Below are 19254 nucleotides of genomic sequence, written 5' to 3' on the forward strand. Positions count from 1 at the left end.
TCCCAGGGAAGATTATGTTCGCAAAACTGACCACCATTCAGTTTAGCCAGATTAGCCCATCCCTAGACCCCCCTCCAGATGGAGAGAGGACCATTCAAGACAACAGGTATTTTGCATCTGAAATGGTCAGAGATGGGAAGAAAGAGGTCAGCCCAACCTTGGTGTTGGGACAGAACCATCCAAGGTGGCACGTTTATGAGAGAAGCAGATTGAAAGAGGCAGAGAATGATACACTTTTCCAAGGATGCCAGAGTTTTATTTTGGCTTTTGCAGTTATAATAGTGGGCATTAATCATGTCATTTTTAAATGTACTATACACGGGCGCCTGGGTGGCTCAGTCGTTAAGCGTCTGCCTTCAGCTCGGGTCATGATCCCAGGGTCCTGAGATCGAGTCCCACATTGGGCTCCCTGCTCAGCGGGAAGCCTGCTTCTCCCTCTCCCCCTGCTTGTGTTCCCTCTCTCGCTGTCTCTGTCTCTATCAAATAAATAAATAAAATCTTTAAAAAAATAAAAAAATAAAAAAAATAAATGTACTATACACATAGAGCCCACTGGGCACTTTCTAGGGCCTCAGTAAAATGCCACGGGAGAGCTTCTCGGAGCCCTTAGCAGACACGTGAAGTGAAGGGATGCTACATGTAGATGTAATTGGTTCATGAAAGTGTAAAATATTTCACTGAACTATAAATGAAGAACACCTTGTAGTTCTTTCCCATGTGTTTTCATTTTTTCCCCTTCCGTTCCTTTCTGTGAGGCAGGGAAACTGCCAATGCTTCATCTAGGAAGTGTGTTCCGTGCCTTCCACACAGCCAGCTGCCGACATGGATACGCCCTCACACGGAGCCCTCTGGGGCCCAGCAAACAGACTTGAGGAACGGCCACGGCATTCCCAGGAATGCTCTTGGAGCACAGTTGAGCTAGACGTGACCCTGTTCCTGTGAGATAAACCGGGGATGCAGTGTGAGCCTGGCAGGGCGTTCAGGATGGAAGGTTTAACCCTGAGGACCTCGCAGTCTTCGGTTTACCATGCCTTCCTGTCTCCTGGTTTAATTAAGACTTAATGCGTAAGGTTCTCCAGCTGGACAGCCCCCAGGGAAAACCTTCATGTTTACACTCATAAAGGGGTTTTGAGAATATGCAATGGAAAAAGCGAAATGAGTAGAAAAAGCACAGGAGACTAGAGGACAACCTGTTAACGTGGGAGAACAGGAACCAGCTGCCATTGTTCAAAAAGCTTTGGGAAGGAAATACGGTCCAGATTGCTTTTCTGTCCAGGGGGCCGTATTCATCCATCCTCTTTTCTCTTCTCTCCCCTGCCATGAACTTCTGCACCCTAGGAGAAAGAATGATGAGAACATAACACTAGAGACGCTTTGCCATGACCCCAAGGACACCTACCATGGAATCGTTCTCGAAGATGCTGCTTCTCCAAAGTGTATTATGAAGGAAAAAAAGGTGTTGGGCGAGACTTTCTTTATGTGTTCCTGTAGCTCCGACGAGTGCAATGACTATATCATCTTCTCCGAAGGTGAGTTTTCTTCCCTCGAGGGTCAGGAGCCCAGCTTCCTCTGTGTCCATCTCTGTGTCCCTGGTCCGAGGTCTCAGACTCCATCTCCTGGGACTGGAGAGGGAGCTTACACTCTGTGGATTAGGAACCCAGTCACCAGGCGGGACGAGGTGCTTCAAGAGTGACAGGGTTCATTCTGGCCCATAGCCAATGTGGCTTGTAGGACCCACGTTATTATTTGCCTTCAACCAACAGCAGTGGTTCTTCACACAGTCCCTGGAGTGGCAGCAGCAGCATCACCTGAGAAATTTCCAGCAACGCGGAATCTGGGGCCCCGCCCCAGCCTGTGGAAGCAGAAACTCTGGGTGCGGGCCCCACAGTCTGTGTTTGAGCAAACCCTCCTGGGGATTCTGATGCTGCTCAAATTTGAGAAATGCCGGTCTGGAGATTGGAGGAGGCTGTTGGATACTGGAGGGAGACTTATTTGGAATGGACTCAGGTGGTTTTGTGTACATGTTCTTAGGATTTGTCTGAAGAGTACTTGTCAATGCTCCCATCTGAGAGAAGAACTGAAATGCAGAGGGCAAGTAATGAGCCACAGTTTACCCATGGAGGCAGCGAAAGGCGAGGTTAGATGCTAGCCTCCATCTTTGAAGTTCAGGACTCGCTCAGCTTGAAAGGAGGGCACACACTACTCCTTTAGTTTAAGACATTATTCAGTGATTTTCAACTACAGAATAGTGTATGTTCCTTACCAAAAATTCAAACAGTCCAACATGTAAATATTTTTAAATGGAAGTACATGAGATTCATCCCCTCACTCCTGACTCAGCAGACAGTCAGTGTGCATAGTTTGTTGGATGTATATTTTTCTCTATCACTCATTTATATTATCCCTCCTTACCTCCTCTCTTTCCCTACTTCCTCCCTTTCTCCCTTCTTCCCTTCTTCAATCCATGTATACATCCATCCATCCATCCATCTCTCCAGCCATCTGCCCATCCATCTATCCGTCCACCTGTCCGTCCATCCATCCATCCATCCATCCATCCATCCATCCACCTCTCAGTGCAAATAGTTGGTCATACAGTAAATATTATTTGATAATATTTTTTTCACCCAACCACTTTTACTCTTCCTTTTAAATAAGACAATACATATGGATATACCACATGCCTCTTAATTATTGTCTAGAAATCCCATAATATGGATTATCTTCTCTGGCCGATTTAACCATTCCCCTGTTGGTAGATTATTAAGGTGTCTCCATTTTTCCTACATTGAATATCTTTGTAAAAGTGTCTTGTACATTTGTGCTAATATTTCTGCAAAGTAAGACTTGAATTTCATTTCTAGAAATGAAATTTTGGATCAGAAGTTATACACATTTTAAATCTGGATAACCACTACTAAACTATTCTCCTCCCCACAAAGATACCTGAGTATACAGATTCCCATGTCCCTTCTTTAACACTGGAGATCATAAGCCTTTTAATTTTGCCAGTCGGATAGTGAAAATAATATTCTCTTGGTTTTAGGAATGTAAATTCAGAGTGGGGAAAGATTATTTTAGCCCCAAAATAGGTCTGATTCAATAAAAGATTTGTTTAGAACATAAGTTCTGGGCTTAACACACTATCCCTGCTACTATGTATATCCCAACTATGGAAAATGATGTCTCATGCTTTGTGTTTGGTGCCTGCCCCCACTGCTGACCCTTCTTTTTCTCTCTCTGTGTCCTTCACCTACTGCCATTTCCCTGCTCTTCTTGTCCAACCCCTTACCAATGCTAACTTCTCAGGGTCCAAAGTCAGACATGTTCATCTTGTCAGCGCAACACTTTCTAAAGTCATTCCTCCCTCCTATTTTCTCATCCCATATACTCCATTTCTTGCATTTTTCTTATGTAATTCGAGTTAGGAGGGAAGGTGTCACTATATTAAATCACGCTAAAGCATGGTAACACGTGATATCCTGACTTAACCTGTTAACTTTCCCCAAGTAGTTCACCTTTTCAAAGAACTCCCAGTTTAAGCCAAAGGAATTAATCTCTAATAGCAGAATATCCAAACAAGTTTATTACCATCCATGAAACTTCTCTCTCCTTTTGCGTACTGGCTTATCCACAACGGAAGAGTTTATTTTGTCTAAAGGGACAAAAGTTAATAAATGGCCTGTAAGCTGGAGATAGATATATAGATATATATATTACTATAAGCTCTTAAGATATGCATGACTTCAGTTTTTAGTGTATTTCAGCTCAGGTGATAATCATGGGCCCATGTCTATATTTTCCCTCTTATTCATTATCAGACTATTTGTTTCCCTGTGAGGCGGGATAATCAGCATAAAGGCAGTTTCTCATTGTACAGCTCAGGAAATCCGGCGCAGCTGATGCGTCGGTTGCTGGCTGACTTCAGAGTCTCCTAAAATGCTCCAATGTTTGCTTTTTAGACATCTTCCGTCTCCACAGTGGGATAATTCCCCCACCTAAAACACCCCATTTGGGGTCCCACTTCCCCCTCATTGCCACCATCTGTCCCTTACCCTGAGGAATGAAATCTCTTGAAACAATTTTTATTTCTCCACTCCGAGTCAAATAAGATGTCAAATACAAACGCTCTAAAGTGTTTTACGCTGTATTTTTATTAGTATAGTACTCTGTTCTTGTTGCCAGATTTCTGATCTGCAAATACAGCAAAAGATAATTACTTACGTCTTCCACTTTTCTTAAAAATTTGAGGGAAAGGGCGCCTGGGTGGCTCAGTCCGTTAAGCGTCCGACTCTTGATTTTGGCTCAGGTCATGATCTCAGGGTTGTGGGATGGAGCCCCGCATTGGGCTCCGTGCTCAGTGGGGGTGTCTGCTTGAGATTCTCTCTCTTCCTTCCCCCTCTGCCCCTACCTCCCACAATCTCAATATCTCTCTAAAATAAGTAATTTAAAAAAAAAGTTAAGGGAAAAAGATGAGCCACAAGATTTTCTTTTTAAATGCACATCTTTATTTTCTGTGTTATTATTCGTGGTAGCTGACATTCAGAGAGAATGGATCCTCTCTCTTGCCAAAAGGTGTTGTGTAGAATTCCGAGGAGTCAGGGTCTGCCCCCTGGACTCACCCAGACCTCAGATTCCAGCTAGAAGAGCGGGTATTTGTGTTAGTCCTTATTGATGGCCTAGTGACAACTGTTGGTTGGAGGAGACCTGTCAGGCTGTAAGACAGAGCATAGCATGTGGGAAGAGGGACCCCGGAGCCAACAGCTGCTCTGTTTACTTGCAGATGACATAGCCACTTTGCAAAGACATTCTGCGGTTATTGATCTCCCACTGAACCTTTAAGAATCAAACAAAACCACTCAGTCTTATTTTTTTATTTTTATTTTTTTTAAAGATTTTATTTATTTATTAGAGACACAGCGAGAGAGGGAACACAAGCGTGGGGAGTGGGAGAGGGAGGAGCAGACTCCCCGCGGAGCAGGGAGCCCCTTGCGAGGCTCGATCCCAGGACCCTGGGACCATGACCTGAGCCGAAGGCAGACGCTTAACGACTGAGCCACCCAGGCGGCCCTAGAACCACTCAGTTTTATTCATTCCATCAACGGTTTCCAAGGGCAGTAAAGACCCTTCATTTGCAGAGCCCTGAGCAAGATGACTTTTGCTGTTTTGGGAAAGAGAGAAATAGTGTCGTGTAATTGGTCAGGAGTGAGAGCCCGAGATGGCTTTCCTTGCCCTGAAGGCCTGACCTGCTACTTTGCCACCTTGGGCCAGTTACCCGATGTCTCCGTGCTTCCGTCCTCTCGTGTATGAAATGGAAATAAGCGGGCGGGGGTGAGGGTGTCGTGACATTGTCAGGATTGAATAGATGGATGCGTGCAGAGCATTTGTATCCATGCCCAGTCCAGCGTGAGGAGTCACCACTGGCTGCTAGTATTCTGTGGGCTCTTTGTACAGGGTCTGGGACTTTTGCGTGAGCTGTGGAGAGGACCACGCGGCACTGAGGTCGTATAGCTGAGTTTCCACCATGGCATGCCAGCAGAGCATTCAGACTCTGCCGGGTATCTGTGCCTCATCCTCCACATGCCTTCACAGAGACGAGGGGAGAATGTCGAGGCTAGGATTTCTAATCACAGCTAACCACATCCCTGACCTCACCGGATGATATGTCAAATGAGGCACCTTGTTCCTGTTTTGACTCAGAAATCACAGCAAGAGGCAGCTAAATAAAACTGGAAAGACTCACAAGTGCCTCTCAGATCAGTGATGAGGGCAATCACACTGTCCTTGCTAAAGAGATTCACTCTTTTTTTCAGCAGAAACCTTGCTTCGGGCCACGCGCCCTTCTCCCTGGATGGCCGTGCCACTGTCGACCCCCTAGTGCTGATGGTGGGACCTGTGGCCCCCGGGGTTGGCCGTGGGGGGTAAAGAAGGTGATGCTGGGAGGGCCCGGCTCAGTAGCCAGCACACAGTAGGTGCCTTCTGTCTTACTCCTTCCTCCCTGGCGAAGGGGAACACTGCCGAGGAGCACAAGTCTTCTGAATGCTGAAAACCTTTCGTACCCAAAGTCTTGGCTCACCAGCAGTGGCGGCCTTACCAGGGAGCTTGTAAGATGTACGCAGCCTCCTGGACCTACCGCGCCATCATCTGCCCTGTAACAATGTCCTTGGTGATTTTTTTGCGCATTGAAGGGTGAAAAGCACTGGTGTGAACTCACCCAGGTAGGCATGGAACCAGGGATGGGTCTTGTTAAGTTCATGCTGGTGACTTGCTGAGCTAATCAGCCCAAGAGGAACACATTTGGTCTAAAACCTGGTCATTTGGAAATGAGCTAAAGATCCTGTACTCAGTCCATTCATGTATCGCGTAGCAGAACTCCCCAGTGAAATGTGGGTGACTTTCAACAGTGATAGTAAAGGTCATTCTTTTATATACCCACAGACTTTGCGCTAGCAGATGCATGTAGATATCAAGCACCTTTTAGGTAGCGTTTCTCTGGCTTCCATGATAATGTTTATGTTAATTTGTCTGTGGGGTTGTCCCCTAAATTTCCCAAAGCAAGAAGACATTTAGGGATGATTTTAAGATGTTGTTCTGAATTAGGTCTACTGAGGAGGTGTTTGGTAGCCCTGGGCAGCCCTGTCCAAGTCATAGAGTAACATTAAAAAGAGTTTGCCTGAATTAGTTTGTTCCTTAGTTGTTTGTTCTGATCGTCTGCTGGAGCTGGGTACGTGGAAAGCAAGAAGATAACTTATAGGAGCTTCCAGCCCCCAGTGACTGGACCCCTGGCCATCCCACCTTTCCCCCTGACTTGGAGCTAAACTGCTCATTCCAGAAATCGAGAGGCACCATGGCTCTGCAGGAAAGGGAATTAGCATTAAACTCAAGGTCCTGAACTTTGAAAAGTCTGGTTTCAAGGCAGACACCCAACCCCTTCCTTAACTGAAGAGCCAGCAAGCTGACACCTTGTCCAAGGCCCAGGCTCTGGAAATTCATAGAATAATTAGAACATCAGCAGGGATGATCACTGCCCTTGGTTGAGAGTCTATGATGGATTGGTCACCTGTACTAACCACTTGCGGATATGTTGTCTTATTTCCTAGAGTTATGTATATTTAAGATTCATTCATTTATTTTAGAGAAGGGGGAGGGACAGAGGGAGAGAAAGAGAGAAAGAGAGAAAGAATCCCAAGCAGACTCCCCACCTAGTGTGGAGCCCCACACAGGGCTTGATCCTTTGACCCTGAGATCATGACCTGAGCCGAAATCAAGAGTCGGACACTTAACCGACTGAGCCACCCAGGCACCTCTAGAATTCTGTTATTTTTCTGACATCATGTTTTAGCATTTTTTTCAGCTTTATTGAGGTATAATAGGCAAATACAATTGTAAGATATTTAACGTATACACATACAGGGGCGCCTGGGTGGCTCAGTCATTAAGTGTCTGCCTTCGGCTCAGGTCCTGATCCCAGGGTCCTGGGATAGAGCCCCGCATCGGGCTCCCTGCTCATCAGGGAGTCTGCTCTTCCCTCTCCAGCTCCCCCTGCTTGTACTCTCTTTCTCTCTCTGTCAGGTAAATAAATAAAATCTTTTTAAAAAAGTATACACATACATTATGAAGGGATTCCTCTCATCTAGTTAATAACATCCATCACCTCACATATTTATTTGTATGTGTGAGAACATTTAAATTCTACTCTTTTAGCAAATTTCGATTATACAAGACCATTATCAACTATACTCACCGTGTTTTACATTAGGTCTTCTGACCTTATTCACCGTATAGCTGAAAGTTTGTACCCTTTTATCAACCTCTCTCTATTTCTCCCACCCTCCAGCCTCTGGCAACCACTTTTCTACTTTCTATGAGTTTGACTTTTTTTTTTTTTTTTTTAAGAGTCCACATGTAAGTGATACCATGCAGTATTTGTCTTTCTGTGTCTGGCTTATTTTACTTAGCCTAATGCCCTCAAGGTCCATCCATGTTGTGAATGGCAGAATTCCCTTCTTTCCCATAGCTGAGTAATACTCCATTTTGTGTGTGTGTGTGTGTGTGTGTGTGTGTGTGTATTCCATAGCTTTTTTATCCAGTCACCCATTCACGGACACTTAGGTTGTTTCTATATCTCAGCCATTGTGGATAATGCTGCAGTGAATATGGCAGTGCAGATAGATCTTCGAGATCCTGTTTTTATTTCCTTTGGTTATTTACTCTGAAGTGGGATTGCTGGACCATATGGTATTTCTATTTTTAATTTTTTGAGGAGCCTCCATACTGATTTCCATGGCGGCTGCACTGATGTACATTTCCACCAAGGGTGCAAAAAAAGTTTCCTTTTCTCTACTTCCTTGCCAACACTTGTTATTTCCTTCCTTTTTGGACTCATAATTTTTTATGCTGAAGTGAGTCCCATGAAATAAGTTGATCTACACTTTTCATTTTACTTACAAAGAAATGGGTCTCCAGAGAGTGACATGAGTTTCCCAAGATCTCACAGTTGGTACTTCACCTTTTGCCCACAGAGAACCAGAGAATCTTGTGTCTTCTTCAAGGAATGCCCTTTCCCTTCGACAGTCAGGTCGGGTGGGGGGCTGTATGCTTTTCATCAGGCTTACACCCGTGGCAGTTTGCACCCCTCGCCTTAGAGGCTGCCTGTTCTGTGGGCACAGGACTGGTCGCTGAAGTACAGACTCGCCATTCAGCAAATCCTTGGCAAGACGTACAACCTCAGGCTGACATTCTTCACGGGCTTGTGAGAAATGATGTTTATAACGTAAAGGATAGCCAGCGGGATGCTCATCTTTTGAGAAGCTCATGGTTCTCCCCCAGTAAGATGATCTGAGTGCAAATCCCCACTAAGCCACTTATAAATTCTCCCTGAGTGAACCACTTCACCTCTGTTTTCCCCTCTGAAAAATAGAGATAGAAATCGTGCTTCTTTGGACAGGATTCTTGTGAGGATAAGTGACCTCATTCATGTAGGGAACTTAGAAGTGGTACCTGGCCCAGAGCAAGTCTTCAATAAACTTTGGCTGTAAATAGTTACTATTGCTCCCTTAGATTCAAATGTCTTAACATTGGATTTAGCCAGATGAGCAAGGAGCTTTAAGAAGTGAAATCAGGGGGAAATGTTCACTGTGAGGAATGCTGTTGGGGAAACGGTTCCATTGAATTTTTCTATCTGTGAGGAAGCCAGGAGAAATTTCTCTCAGCTGTCCCCTCTAGAAAGAGTGTTTCCCTCATGGGGTCCTGTTCCTTTCTGATCTTAAGGACACTTTGAAGCATATAGAGTAGAGGTCAGCAAACTTCTTTGCTAAAGGACCCGTTAGTAAATATTTTTTGGCTTTGCAGGCCCTAGAGCCTCTCCCTGTCCCAGCTACTCAGCTCTGCTGTGGAAGCAGCCAGAGACGGCGTATAAACAATTGGATGCAGCTGTGTTCCAATAACACTTCATTTACAAAAACAGACTTCAATCCGTGACGTAGATCGTGTTTTTTGTACATCCCCCTTCGGTACCGACTAAGTCGTGCTTCTAGCAAGTACTTGGCTCCTGACAACACCACTGCTTGCCTTGTATTCCACATTTATCTTCTTGTTATCTTCGTTCCACCCCCCCCACACACACCTTTTATTTTCTTGTCTTCCTTCCCTACTATACCTATCTATAGGTTACATGAGAATTTTTTTTTTGTTAAACAGGATGGAACTATCAGTAAATACATCAATTATATGTAGTCAACTTAGGCACGAGGACTCTAGCAACCACTTCTGACTCCAAGTTCAACCCATGTGGTTAAACAGAGAAGCAGACCTTCCGAAGTCGGCTGCTGCCCAGTGTGCGTTCACTGCCGACGTCCCAGCTGCGTGCAGACTTTTGCAGTTAGCATGCCCTTGAACCTGAGAGGCTGAGCGGAGAGGAGACAAGGGTTCCCAGTAGCCACAGAGTTTCATTCCTTCCTCTCTCATTGTAGAATTTCTTTTAAATGAAAACAGCCTCTCTGGTTTGCAGGCCTAACTCTGGCAGGAAGACAAATGATTTTTTTTACAGTATCAGACGCGCGGTTTCCTGTCTATGTTTAACTTGCTAGCAGAACATCTCAGCCAGCTGGTTCCCCCTGGACCTATCGTGACCTTAATCACATGGCCTCACGCCATCCCGCAAACCCACTCTGTATTGATCACATGCCTTGCCGCACTGTATTGACTTGTATTGGTTTCTGAGTCAGAGATGACCTAGGAGCGCGGCCCGCTCTCTCTTAAATCCCACTTTGTATCGGTTCTGTCCCAGCATCTCGGAACTGGCTTCTTAGGGAAACTGTTAGCTCTTGAGTGAAAGAAATACGAATAATAAATGGTGCTTTGGCAGCTGTGGGACTTCTGGGTGCGCTGCCTTTGAACTGTGCAGTCACTACTCAAAATAGCTGGCTTGCCAGCCATGCATTTTTGTTTTAGGAGAAACAAACCAGGTTGACTTTCCAGTCGAAATGCAGAAGACAAAAGTAAGCGTGGAAATATGGTTGCGAAGAGTTGTTAGAAGAGGAAGAAAATTATGGATGGAAGTCTCTGGTTTCATTCCTGGGAAGAGAAATCAGTTATTTGAGGTGATGACTCAGGGCTGAAGGGGCCTTGGGTTGTGAATGGGCTAGGTTACAAAGGATGCTCTGAATCTGTGAATACGACCCATGTCTGGCCAAGGAAATAATAAAGATCATACATGCCAGAGGGCATTGTGACTCAGTCGAGTGAAGCTTAGAATGTATTTGTAGCATCTCCAGGCAAAGCAACTCGCTTCTGTAGATTTTTTTTTTTTTTCCTAAGCAGCACAGTAAACAAAGATGCTCTGAGGCTACATGTGGTTGCCTGTTGTGACTATTTCCACGCTGGAACCTCATTTTGATGTGAATCATGGCAGAGTGGAATCCAGTAAGGACACTATCTGTCTCGAATCCCAGCCACTGGATATGAGTGACCAGTTAAACAGTTGGTCTGATAAGGTGGTACGTCTGCAGTCTCTCCTCACCCCCATGACCACCTCCTTATGTTCCACAAACAGCACATGGATGGGTGACAGCAGAAGGGTCCATGGAGACCCTTTTGCCACTTTACAAGTGTCCAGTGTCCCACCAGTGGAAAAACACCAGCGAGCTAGCTAACCACCATGAAATTGACTTTCATTTTCGCTCACACTAAACTCCAGAGGCTGTAATTACCACCAGTTGGACATCTGGCTGACATACTTTTGTAAAACCTTTTCTGATCCTGATAGCACTCCTGCGCGGTGCTAATTAATGCCGAATATCAAATTTACCAGCCATCATCATACAGTCATTAAGAAGGAACCATTTTGTTGTACTTTGGCTTTAGAGAACAGCATGAAAACCAGTAAATGGATGTACAGGAAGGCCACTTTGACTTAATGTAAAGAATAAATTTTGAAATATCCCAGTGTTTAGACCTTATCCTCATAGATCTACAGCTAGATCTCTTGGGATTAGATTATGGAATGATTTACAGAGGAGTGGGGTCTCTCTGTTGTAACATTTCATCATTTCAAGGTCATAATTCATATTTTTACTTTGAAAAAATATACCTCGTGTTCCCTCATTAGGATATAGCTGGTTCCAGGGGCGCCTGGGTGGCTCAGTCGTTAAGCGTCTGCCTTCGGCTCAGGTCATGATCCCAGGGTCCTGGGATCGAGCCCCGCATCGGGCTCCCTGCTCCGCGGGAGGCCTGCTTCTCCCTCTCCCTCTCCCCCTGCTTGTGTTCCCTCTCTCGCTGTGTCTCTGTCAAATAAATAAATAAAATCTTTAAAAAAAAAAAAAAAAGGATATAGCTGGTTCCAGTGTCAAGAATAGTCGATCCTAAATGTAGGCATTAAAATTCCTTCCATTTCTTCTTTTTTCAGGTCCCATCCTATTCAGAATACCTATTTTTCCCATCCGGCTGAAGTCATTGTTCTCTGCGTTGGCTGCACTTTGGAAACACCTGAGAATCTTTAAAAACTACTCATTAACTGGGTCTTAGCCCTGCAGTTTCAGACTTACTTGGTCTGAGGCCTGGTATCAGGATTTAAAAAAAAAACCTCCCCAAGATATTCTAATATGCAGCCAATGTTGGGAACCACTGACCTCAAGACAGTTTGTTCTGCCAAATATTTTTATATTTTTCATCATGTTCCTCATACAACCTGGAAAAGGATGGTAACAATTAGAGAATGACAACCACCACAGGATGTAGCTGAAATTCAGCCTTCTAGATGAGAGGAGGAAAACAACCAAAAAAAATTTACCTATATTACCACATCCCTGAGGAATAATAGGATCCTTTAATACAGGATGATACTGTGCTTTTCATAGCTTATAATAGTTGCTTCCGAACAAGGCCAAGTGCCTCCTCACTGGGTGGAGGCATCCGTGGTTTTAGAACTGATGAAATTTTACATTCAGAGCAGGTCTGTGTTAAACCTCAAAGTGTGACTGGAAGGTTAGATGGCAAATTTGGAGTGTCACTGCTCTAGCAAAGACAAGCGAGGGGAGGCCGTGTGCATAATCGTAGGAGGTAAAGATCCTCAGGTAGGAGGATCTGCGACAAGCTATGGTTCACGTGGAAGGTCAGAGGAGAAGTGAGGTTGTGTTTCAAGTGGCCGAAGGGAGATCTATAGTGGGAATAATTAACATGCTTTTCTAAAGTGGGCTGGTCTCCCTGTTGGAGAAGATATTGAAATACCTTACTATATCTCTGCTTTTAGGTTTTATGAGAGCATGAAGGGCCCCTAGGTGGAATAAGAAGATGTCATCCAGATAGGCAGCCCTAAAAAGACTAGAAGAATGAGGGCAGGTGGAGGAGCCTAACAAAACCCAAGTTAAGCGGTCAGGCTGCAGTTCTGTTGGTGGAGAAATAGGCATTCATAAGACACGTGATCATTTCTTGGGCAAAGCCTGGCATGATTTTGGCTCTCTATTATGTTGGTTGCCCTCTGAAAGCTACAGCAACAAAAGTAACAAGACTCTATATCCCAAGGAGGAACATGAATGATGAGAAGCACGATGGAAGGAGTGCCTGCTACAGCAGAAACAGAATCAGGGTTTTAATTGCCTGGAATGACCAGTGATATGAAACTTAATGGATTCATGGAAAGGCAGGCCTATAGGTCTAGGCGATCGATTGCAGAACAGTAGCTCATCCAAAGCTGGCTTGGCATCTGTTCATGTGATAAAGACCCTGGGGTTTACAAGTGAGTTAAGGTCATTTTGAATTGAGGGTGATTTGGCCAAGAGTATCAAAACAAAACAACAGAACCAACTGACCAACCAACAGTAGTCTTCAACTGCACTCATCGGAAGGGCCGGTGAGAGTCCCAGTGTAATCTTTGCTACACAGATTACATTCCAAGTATTGTGGCTGGGTCTGGCGAAACATGGAGGATCTGGAATAGCAAGAATGATTTCAGAGAATAGATCACTTTACACTTAGAAAAGGGGCCTGGCATTTAGTGGGTGCCTGCTATAAGCTGGGCAGGCTGACTTTAGAGTCTGATATATAAGTCTTTTGAAGAGCGATCGAAGGAAACAGAGATGTGCAACCTGAAAAACAAGCGATTTAGGGAAACAGATGAAATGCTCACCAAGCGTTTAAGAGCTCTCATCAATCCCATAGAAGAAGAAGAAGCCATTTTGTTGTCTTTTGCTTTAGAGAACAGCACGAAAACCAGTAAGTAGATGAGCAGGAAGGCCACCTTTGATTTAATATAAAGAGTAAATCTGTAAATATCCCAACGTTTGGACTTTATCCTAATAGATCTATAGCTAGAGCTACTGGAATTAGATTATGGGATGATTTAAAGAGAAGTGCGGTCCCTCTGTTGGAACATTTCAGCCAGAGGTTTGATCTCAGGAATATTCCAGAAGAGGTTGTCATACCAGCCTGGATTTACCTGTAAGGTACTTTTGCTGGGGAGAAAGGTAGGAAGGAAATAATGTAAAGTAGACAATGGAATAGGGTGCAAAGGTTAGGGAATGGCTTAGTTTTGAAATATGTATAATTGGAATAAAGCAATCACAAGGAAAGGACGAAAGACGTCCATTATTTTGGAAAAAATTATCCTCAAAGTCTGTCCAGAATGTCAGACAGTCCTGTCAATATTCTGGAAGCTAAATTCAATCCTGTATGCCCCATGAGCTCACTGTCCTTCTGTTGTTTAATTAAAATGATTCCTTGTTTTTTGCCTGAATTTAGTTTTTGCTTTTTGTTGAGACGATGGATGAGGAGTCCGATCTCGTTTCGCGCTCCTGCTGCAGTTGATTTCGTGAATTCTCACGGACCATCTTCTCACCAGCTAGCACTGAATACAATTCTACGAGGGCTTTGCAGACAGGTCCCCAATGAATTTTCTATGCGAGAGGGAATCCTCTTTATGGCAGAGTACCAAGGCACTTGGTCCATGTTTGCTAAAGCCCCCCTTCTCAAATTCGACTGTGTAAATGAAGCAACTAGAGAACTTTCTTTTTTTTTTTTTTTAAAGATTTTATTTATTTATCTGAGAGAGAGAGAGAATGAGAGATAGAGAGCACGAGAGGGAAGAGGGTCAGAGGGAGAAGCAGACTCCCTGCTGAGCAGGAAGCCCGATGTGGGACTCGATCCCGGGACTCTAGGATCATGACCTGAGCCGAAGGCAGTCGCTTAACCAACTGAGCCACCCAGGCGCCCGCAACTAGAGAACTTTCTAAAATGCAGATTCCTGATTCAGGAATTTAGGACAGGGCTGAGATTCTGCATTTCAAATAAGTACCCTGCTGAGGTTGTTAGTCTGGGGAACACATTTGTTTTTTTGGTTGGTTTGTTTTTTACTTTTTTATTTGAGTATAGTTGATACACCATGCTACATTAGTTTTGGGTGTACAACTGGGGAACACTCTTTGAGCAGCAGGGTGCCAGGAGATTCTTTCTGTATCATGCCACCAACATTTTTACAAGACCGGTGCTCTAACCACTGAGCTATGGGGACTTCTCGCCACCAGAATTTTTAAAAATGCGGAAAACATAGATAAGATATTAGAACTCCCGAATTAGGAAGTGTGAGTGTGTGTGTGTGTGTGTGTGTGTGTGTGTGTGTGTGTAAAATATGGTGGCTTGATGTGTTTGTATGTGTGTGTGATGGGGCAAGAACGAGAGAAAACTGATAAGGATATGGGATATAACAGAATCAAGAGAGAAAATTTGTTGGGCTTCTTATGAAATCCTTTATCTCGCTGTCTGGGGGTCCCAGCATACAACTGTGGCTCTGTAATACTTGCTTTGCATGTTGAATGAACAACATAAGTGAAACATATTCAGTGAATGTATATGAGATATCAGTATCTTTGGTTCACTTTCGTCATTTTCTTTATTGTAACTGGGTCCAGCTTCATTGGGCATGGTTCAACTGAGTTATGTCCCAGGGAGGATGACATCCAAACGAAAAAGCACATGCCTCCATTTTCCCAGGATAGCCAGATGACCTCCTGACTTCCCTAAATGAGCCTTCTACCGTAGAGTTGCTATTTCACTTCAAACTCTTAAAGTCTATGCAGTCTTAAACTTATTTCTGACAAGGTGCTAATGCTTCACTTTTTCAAGAAAGAGAATCTTGCAGCTCAGATAGTCATGGGGAAAATGGATTCTCTAAAAGCAGCATTATCATTGGACGTGATACAAAAGAGGTCAACAAGACTGCAATCAAACCACATACCTAATGATGTTTTAATGCTTCTTCACCAGACCAGGATTTTTTTTTTTTTTTCTGGTTGGAAATCTATGAAATACGTTATTATTAAGAATTATTTTTTGTTAGGGTTTATCACAAAATAATACAAACATTTCTTGAGTGTTTTCTACCTTAAAGAGCTTGACAAGTATTTAAGAGCTTGACAAATATCTCTTGTAAGCCTTATAGGAACCCCAGTGGGGTTGGTCCCGGGTTGTCTTCATTATGCAGATGAGGAAGGAGAAAGAAACAAAGCTAGATCTAAAAATCAGATTCCAAAGTTTTTTTAAAAAACCAAGTTATACTGCTTCTAAATATACAGAACTGTTTCTGTAAATTTTTTGATCTCAGGATCTCCTTTGTTTTTGGAGCTTCCTATTACCTGATAAAATGTTACTAGTTTGAATGTAGAGCTAGTTTTGTTTTTTGTTTTTTGTTTTTTTTAATTTCGCTGCAAATTGCCAAAAAAAGTCAGCTTTTCTGTGTGCATTGAAAAAGTCATGAAACTGGATCTCAGCTCAATGTGGTGTCTAGAAATACCGCGGTTGGGAGGTAAAGTAGCATGAAGATAATTAGTACATCACTTGGTCCTAGAAGAATCAAGAGAACTCCTCTTCCAAGAGGAGCAGGGACTTCGGGGTTTTAAATGTAGTGGCTGCTCAGAATATACTAAATAGTTTAAGGAATGTAAAGGGACCTTAAATCCCAGGCAACAAACAAAACAGCGTGGCAAAGAAAGATGATTCTGGGTTATAGTGAGAGACTTGGGATAAAAATCCTCAAGTAAGCTGTTTCAACGAAATGTACTTAGTGTTGGTCTGTTTGGAAATAATAGTTTCTTGACTAGATATAAGAATACTTTTAACAACGTGAACTTCTTGTCCTTCCCGATACCTATATCATCTTTTACAAATATATTATTTCATCAGAAAAGAAGCCACATGTCAGTGAATCTGGTTATATAACAGATGAGCTAGCCCAGCCAGGGACATCTGGAGACCAAGAGTCACTGAGACCAGGTGTAAAAGACTAAGCTAGATGAAGCTGTAGAGTTACAAATTATAATTCTTTATATCATAATGCAGATTCTTCCATTTCGTTTCATTATACTGTTTAGGATCTCCAATTCGTATTCAGCAGAGATAGCTATGGTTGGCATCCTGTTCCTGTTTTTAAAAGAAATGCACCTAGGGGCACCTAGGTGGCTCACTCAGGTTAAACTTCTGACTCTTGGTTTCGGGTCAGGTCATGATGTCAGGGTCGTGAGATCGAGCCCTGCGTCGGGCTCTGCGCTTGGTGTGGAGTCTGCTTAAGATTCTCTCTCTGCCTCTACACCTCCCCCTGCTCTCTCTCCCTCTCTCTCTCAAATAAGTAAATAAATCTTTTTTTTAAAAAAAGAAATGCATCTAACATTTCCCCTTAGAATAAGCTTTGTTGAAGATCATTGGTATATATTTATTATCAAGGTGTTTAACATCATCATGTACTTTCTCTGTGTCCACTGAATTGATCTCATATAGTTTTTCTCCTTTAATTTATTAATGTGGTAAATGAGAGTGGGTTGTTTTGTTTGTTTCTAGTGCTAAGAGATGTTTTCCTGGTAACCTGGTCCTGCTGTCTTATCTTTGTTTTATGTTGTCTAATGGGTTTGGCTTACTATTTACTTAGAATTATTTTTTTAAATCACTGTACACGAATGAGATTGTTTAGTAATGTTCTTTTCTCATACTCTTCTTGTCTGCTTTTGGTTGTACTTATTTTCATAGAATGAATTGAGCCATGGTATATTTTTTTCTCTTCTCTGAAAGAGGTTGTGTAAAATTGAAATGACCTCTTCCTTGCAAGTTTGGGAGCTGTCAGCTCCATCCGGAACTGGTATGTGTTTGGGGTTTTGGGGGGAACACTGTTGCTCAAGTGTTTTGGGTTATTTTTTTCTCTACTTTTTATTTAAAAAAAATTTAAACTTGTAGAAAAGTTGAAAGGATTGTGCAGGGTGAGCTTGTATAGTCTTTCCCTTTCTCAGTATTTACCCTGTGTTAACATTTTACTACACCCTCGTTTCTCTCTCGGTGCCTGCATGTGTGTGCGTGTGCACCTGCGTCTGTGTATATTATGGTCAATATTAAATTTCCCCAAAGCTGTGGGATTACTGTTGTTTAAATTCAGCATCCAGTGAAGGACTACCCATTGCATGTGGTTGTTTTGCCTCATCTGTGTGTTTCTTGTTTTTCATGACATTGACTTGGAACAGGCCAGCTCATGTATTCTGGATTTGTCTGATGGTTCCTGCTTAATGAGATTCTTTTTGCTTATTGAGATATAATTGACATATGACATTACGTTAGTTTCAGGTGTACAGCATAACGATTCATTGTATGTATATATCGCAAAGTGATCACCACAATAAGTCTAGTTAACATCTGTCACCACACATAGTTACAAACATTTTTTTCTTGTGATGAGAACATTAAGATTTACTCTCTTAATAATTTTCAAAGATGCAATACTGGATTTTTAGAGTCACTAGATTGTACATTATATCCTCCAGACGTATTTTATAACCGGAAGTTTGTACCTTTCGACCAGCTTCATGCATTTCTCCTACCTCTTCACCCCCATCTCTGGCAACCACCAGTCATTTCTCTGAATCTATGAGTTTAGTTTTGTTTTTGTTTTCTTAGATTCCACATATAACTTAGATGAAAGTGTTAGTCTTTCTCTGTGGGACTTACTTCACCTAGCATAATGAACTCAAGGTCCATCCATGTTGTCAAAAATGGCAGGATATTCTTCTTTTTCTGGCTTAATAGTATCCTATTGTGTGTGTATTTATATAGTTATATATATACATCATATTTTCTTTATCCATTCATCCTTTGATGGGTACTTAGGTTGTTTCCATGTCTTGGCGATTGTGAATAATGCTACAGTGAACATGGGGGTGCATCTATGTCTTTGGGAATAGCAATTTCATTTCCTTCAGATTGATTAGATTTAGACTAAACGTTTTTGTAAGGATGCTACTGGTGTTTTTGTTGTAGGAAAATTTGGGGTGGGGGGTTGACAGTTCTGCCGAAACCAAATTTGGAGATGTGTATTCAGACGTGTTAATACCAAAGACACTAATTTGACAGTAAAAGGCTAAAAAAGAGAAAGATAAAAAATTAAATTAAGAAAATGTTTAATTACTCATTCAGTTTCTTTAATATTTATGAGATTATTCGAGTTTCACAGTTTTTCTTGGGTCAGTTTTGTTAAGTTACACATATATATTTTTGGGACTTTGACCATTGTTGTCTAAGTTTTTAAATGTATTAGCAAAAACTTGTCATGATCCTTTGAATCTCTGCTGTATCCGTAATGATGCCCCCCTGTGCCTTTGCTTTATTGCCTTAACAATCTCAGAGAGGTTTATGTACTGTATTAGTCGGTACGCACAACCGATTTGGGGTATTCTTGGCCCCCCCTTGTGTCTTTGTTTCCTATTTCGCTGATTTCAACTTCTATATTTG

The 19254-nt window shown here is 42.8% G+C and overlaps 1 protein-coding gene across 2 annotated transcripts in view; it reads left to right on the plus strand.

Annotated features, from left to right (window-relative positions):
* TGFBR2 (transforming growth factor beta receptor 2) overlaps positions 1-19254 on the plus strand; it is an 89574-nt gene that overhangs the window by 39667 nt on the left and 30653 nt on the right. For both annotated transcript variants that reach the window (XM_073901176.1, XM_025883364.2), the window contains exon 3: positions 1339-1529. In XM_073901176.1, coding sequence (XP_073757277.1) covers positions 1339-1529 — 191 coding nt within the window. The remainder of the gene's footprint in view (positions 1-1338; positions 1530-19254) is intronic.

Source organism: Callorhinus ursinus, unplaced genomic scaffold (assembly GCF_003265705.2).
Source record: "Callorhinus ursinus isolate GAN/ISIS: 27379988/994484 unplaced genomic scaffold, GSC_fseal_2.0 scaffold1, whole genome shotgun sequence".
Classification (NCBI taxonomy): domain Eukaryota; kingdom Metazoa; phylum Chordata; class Mammalia; order Carnivora; family Otariidae; genus Callorhinus; species Callorhinus ursinus.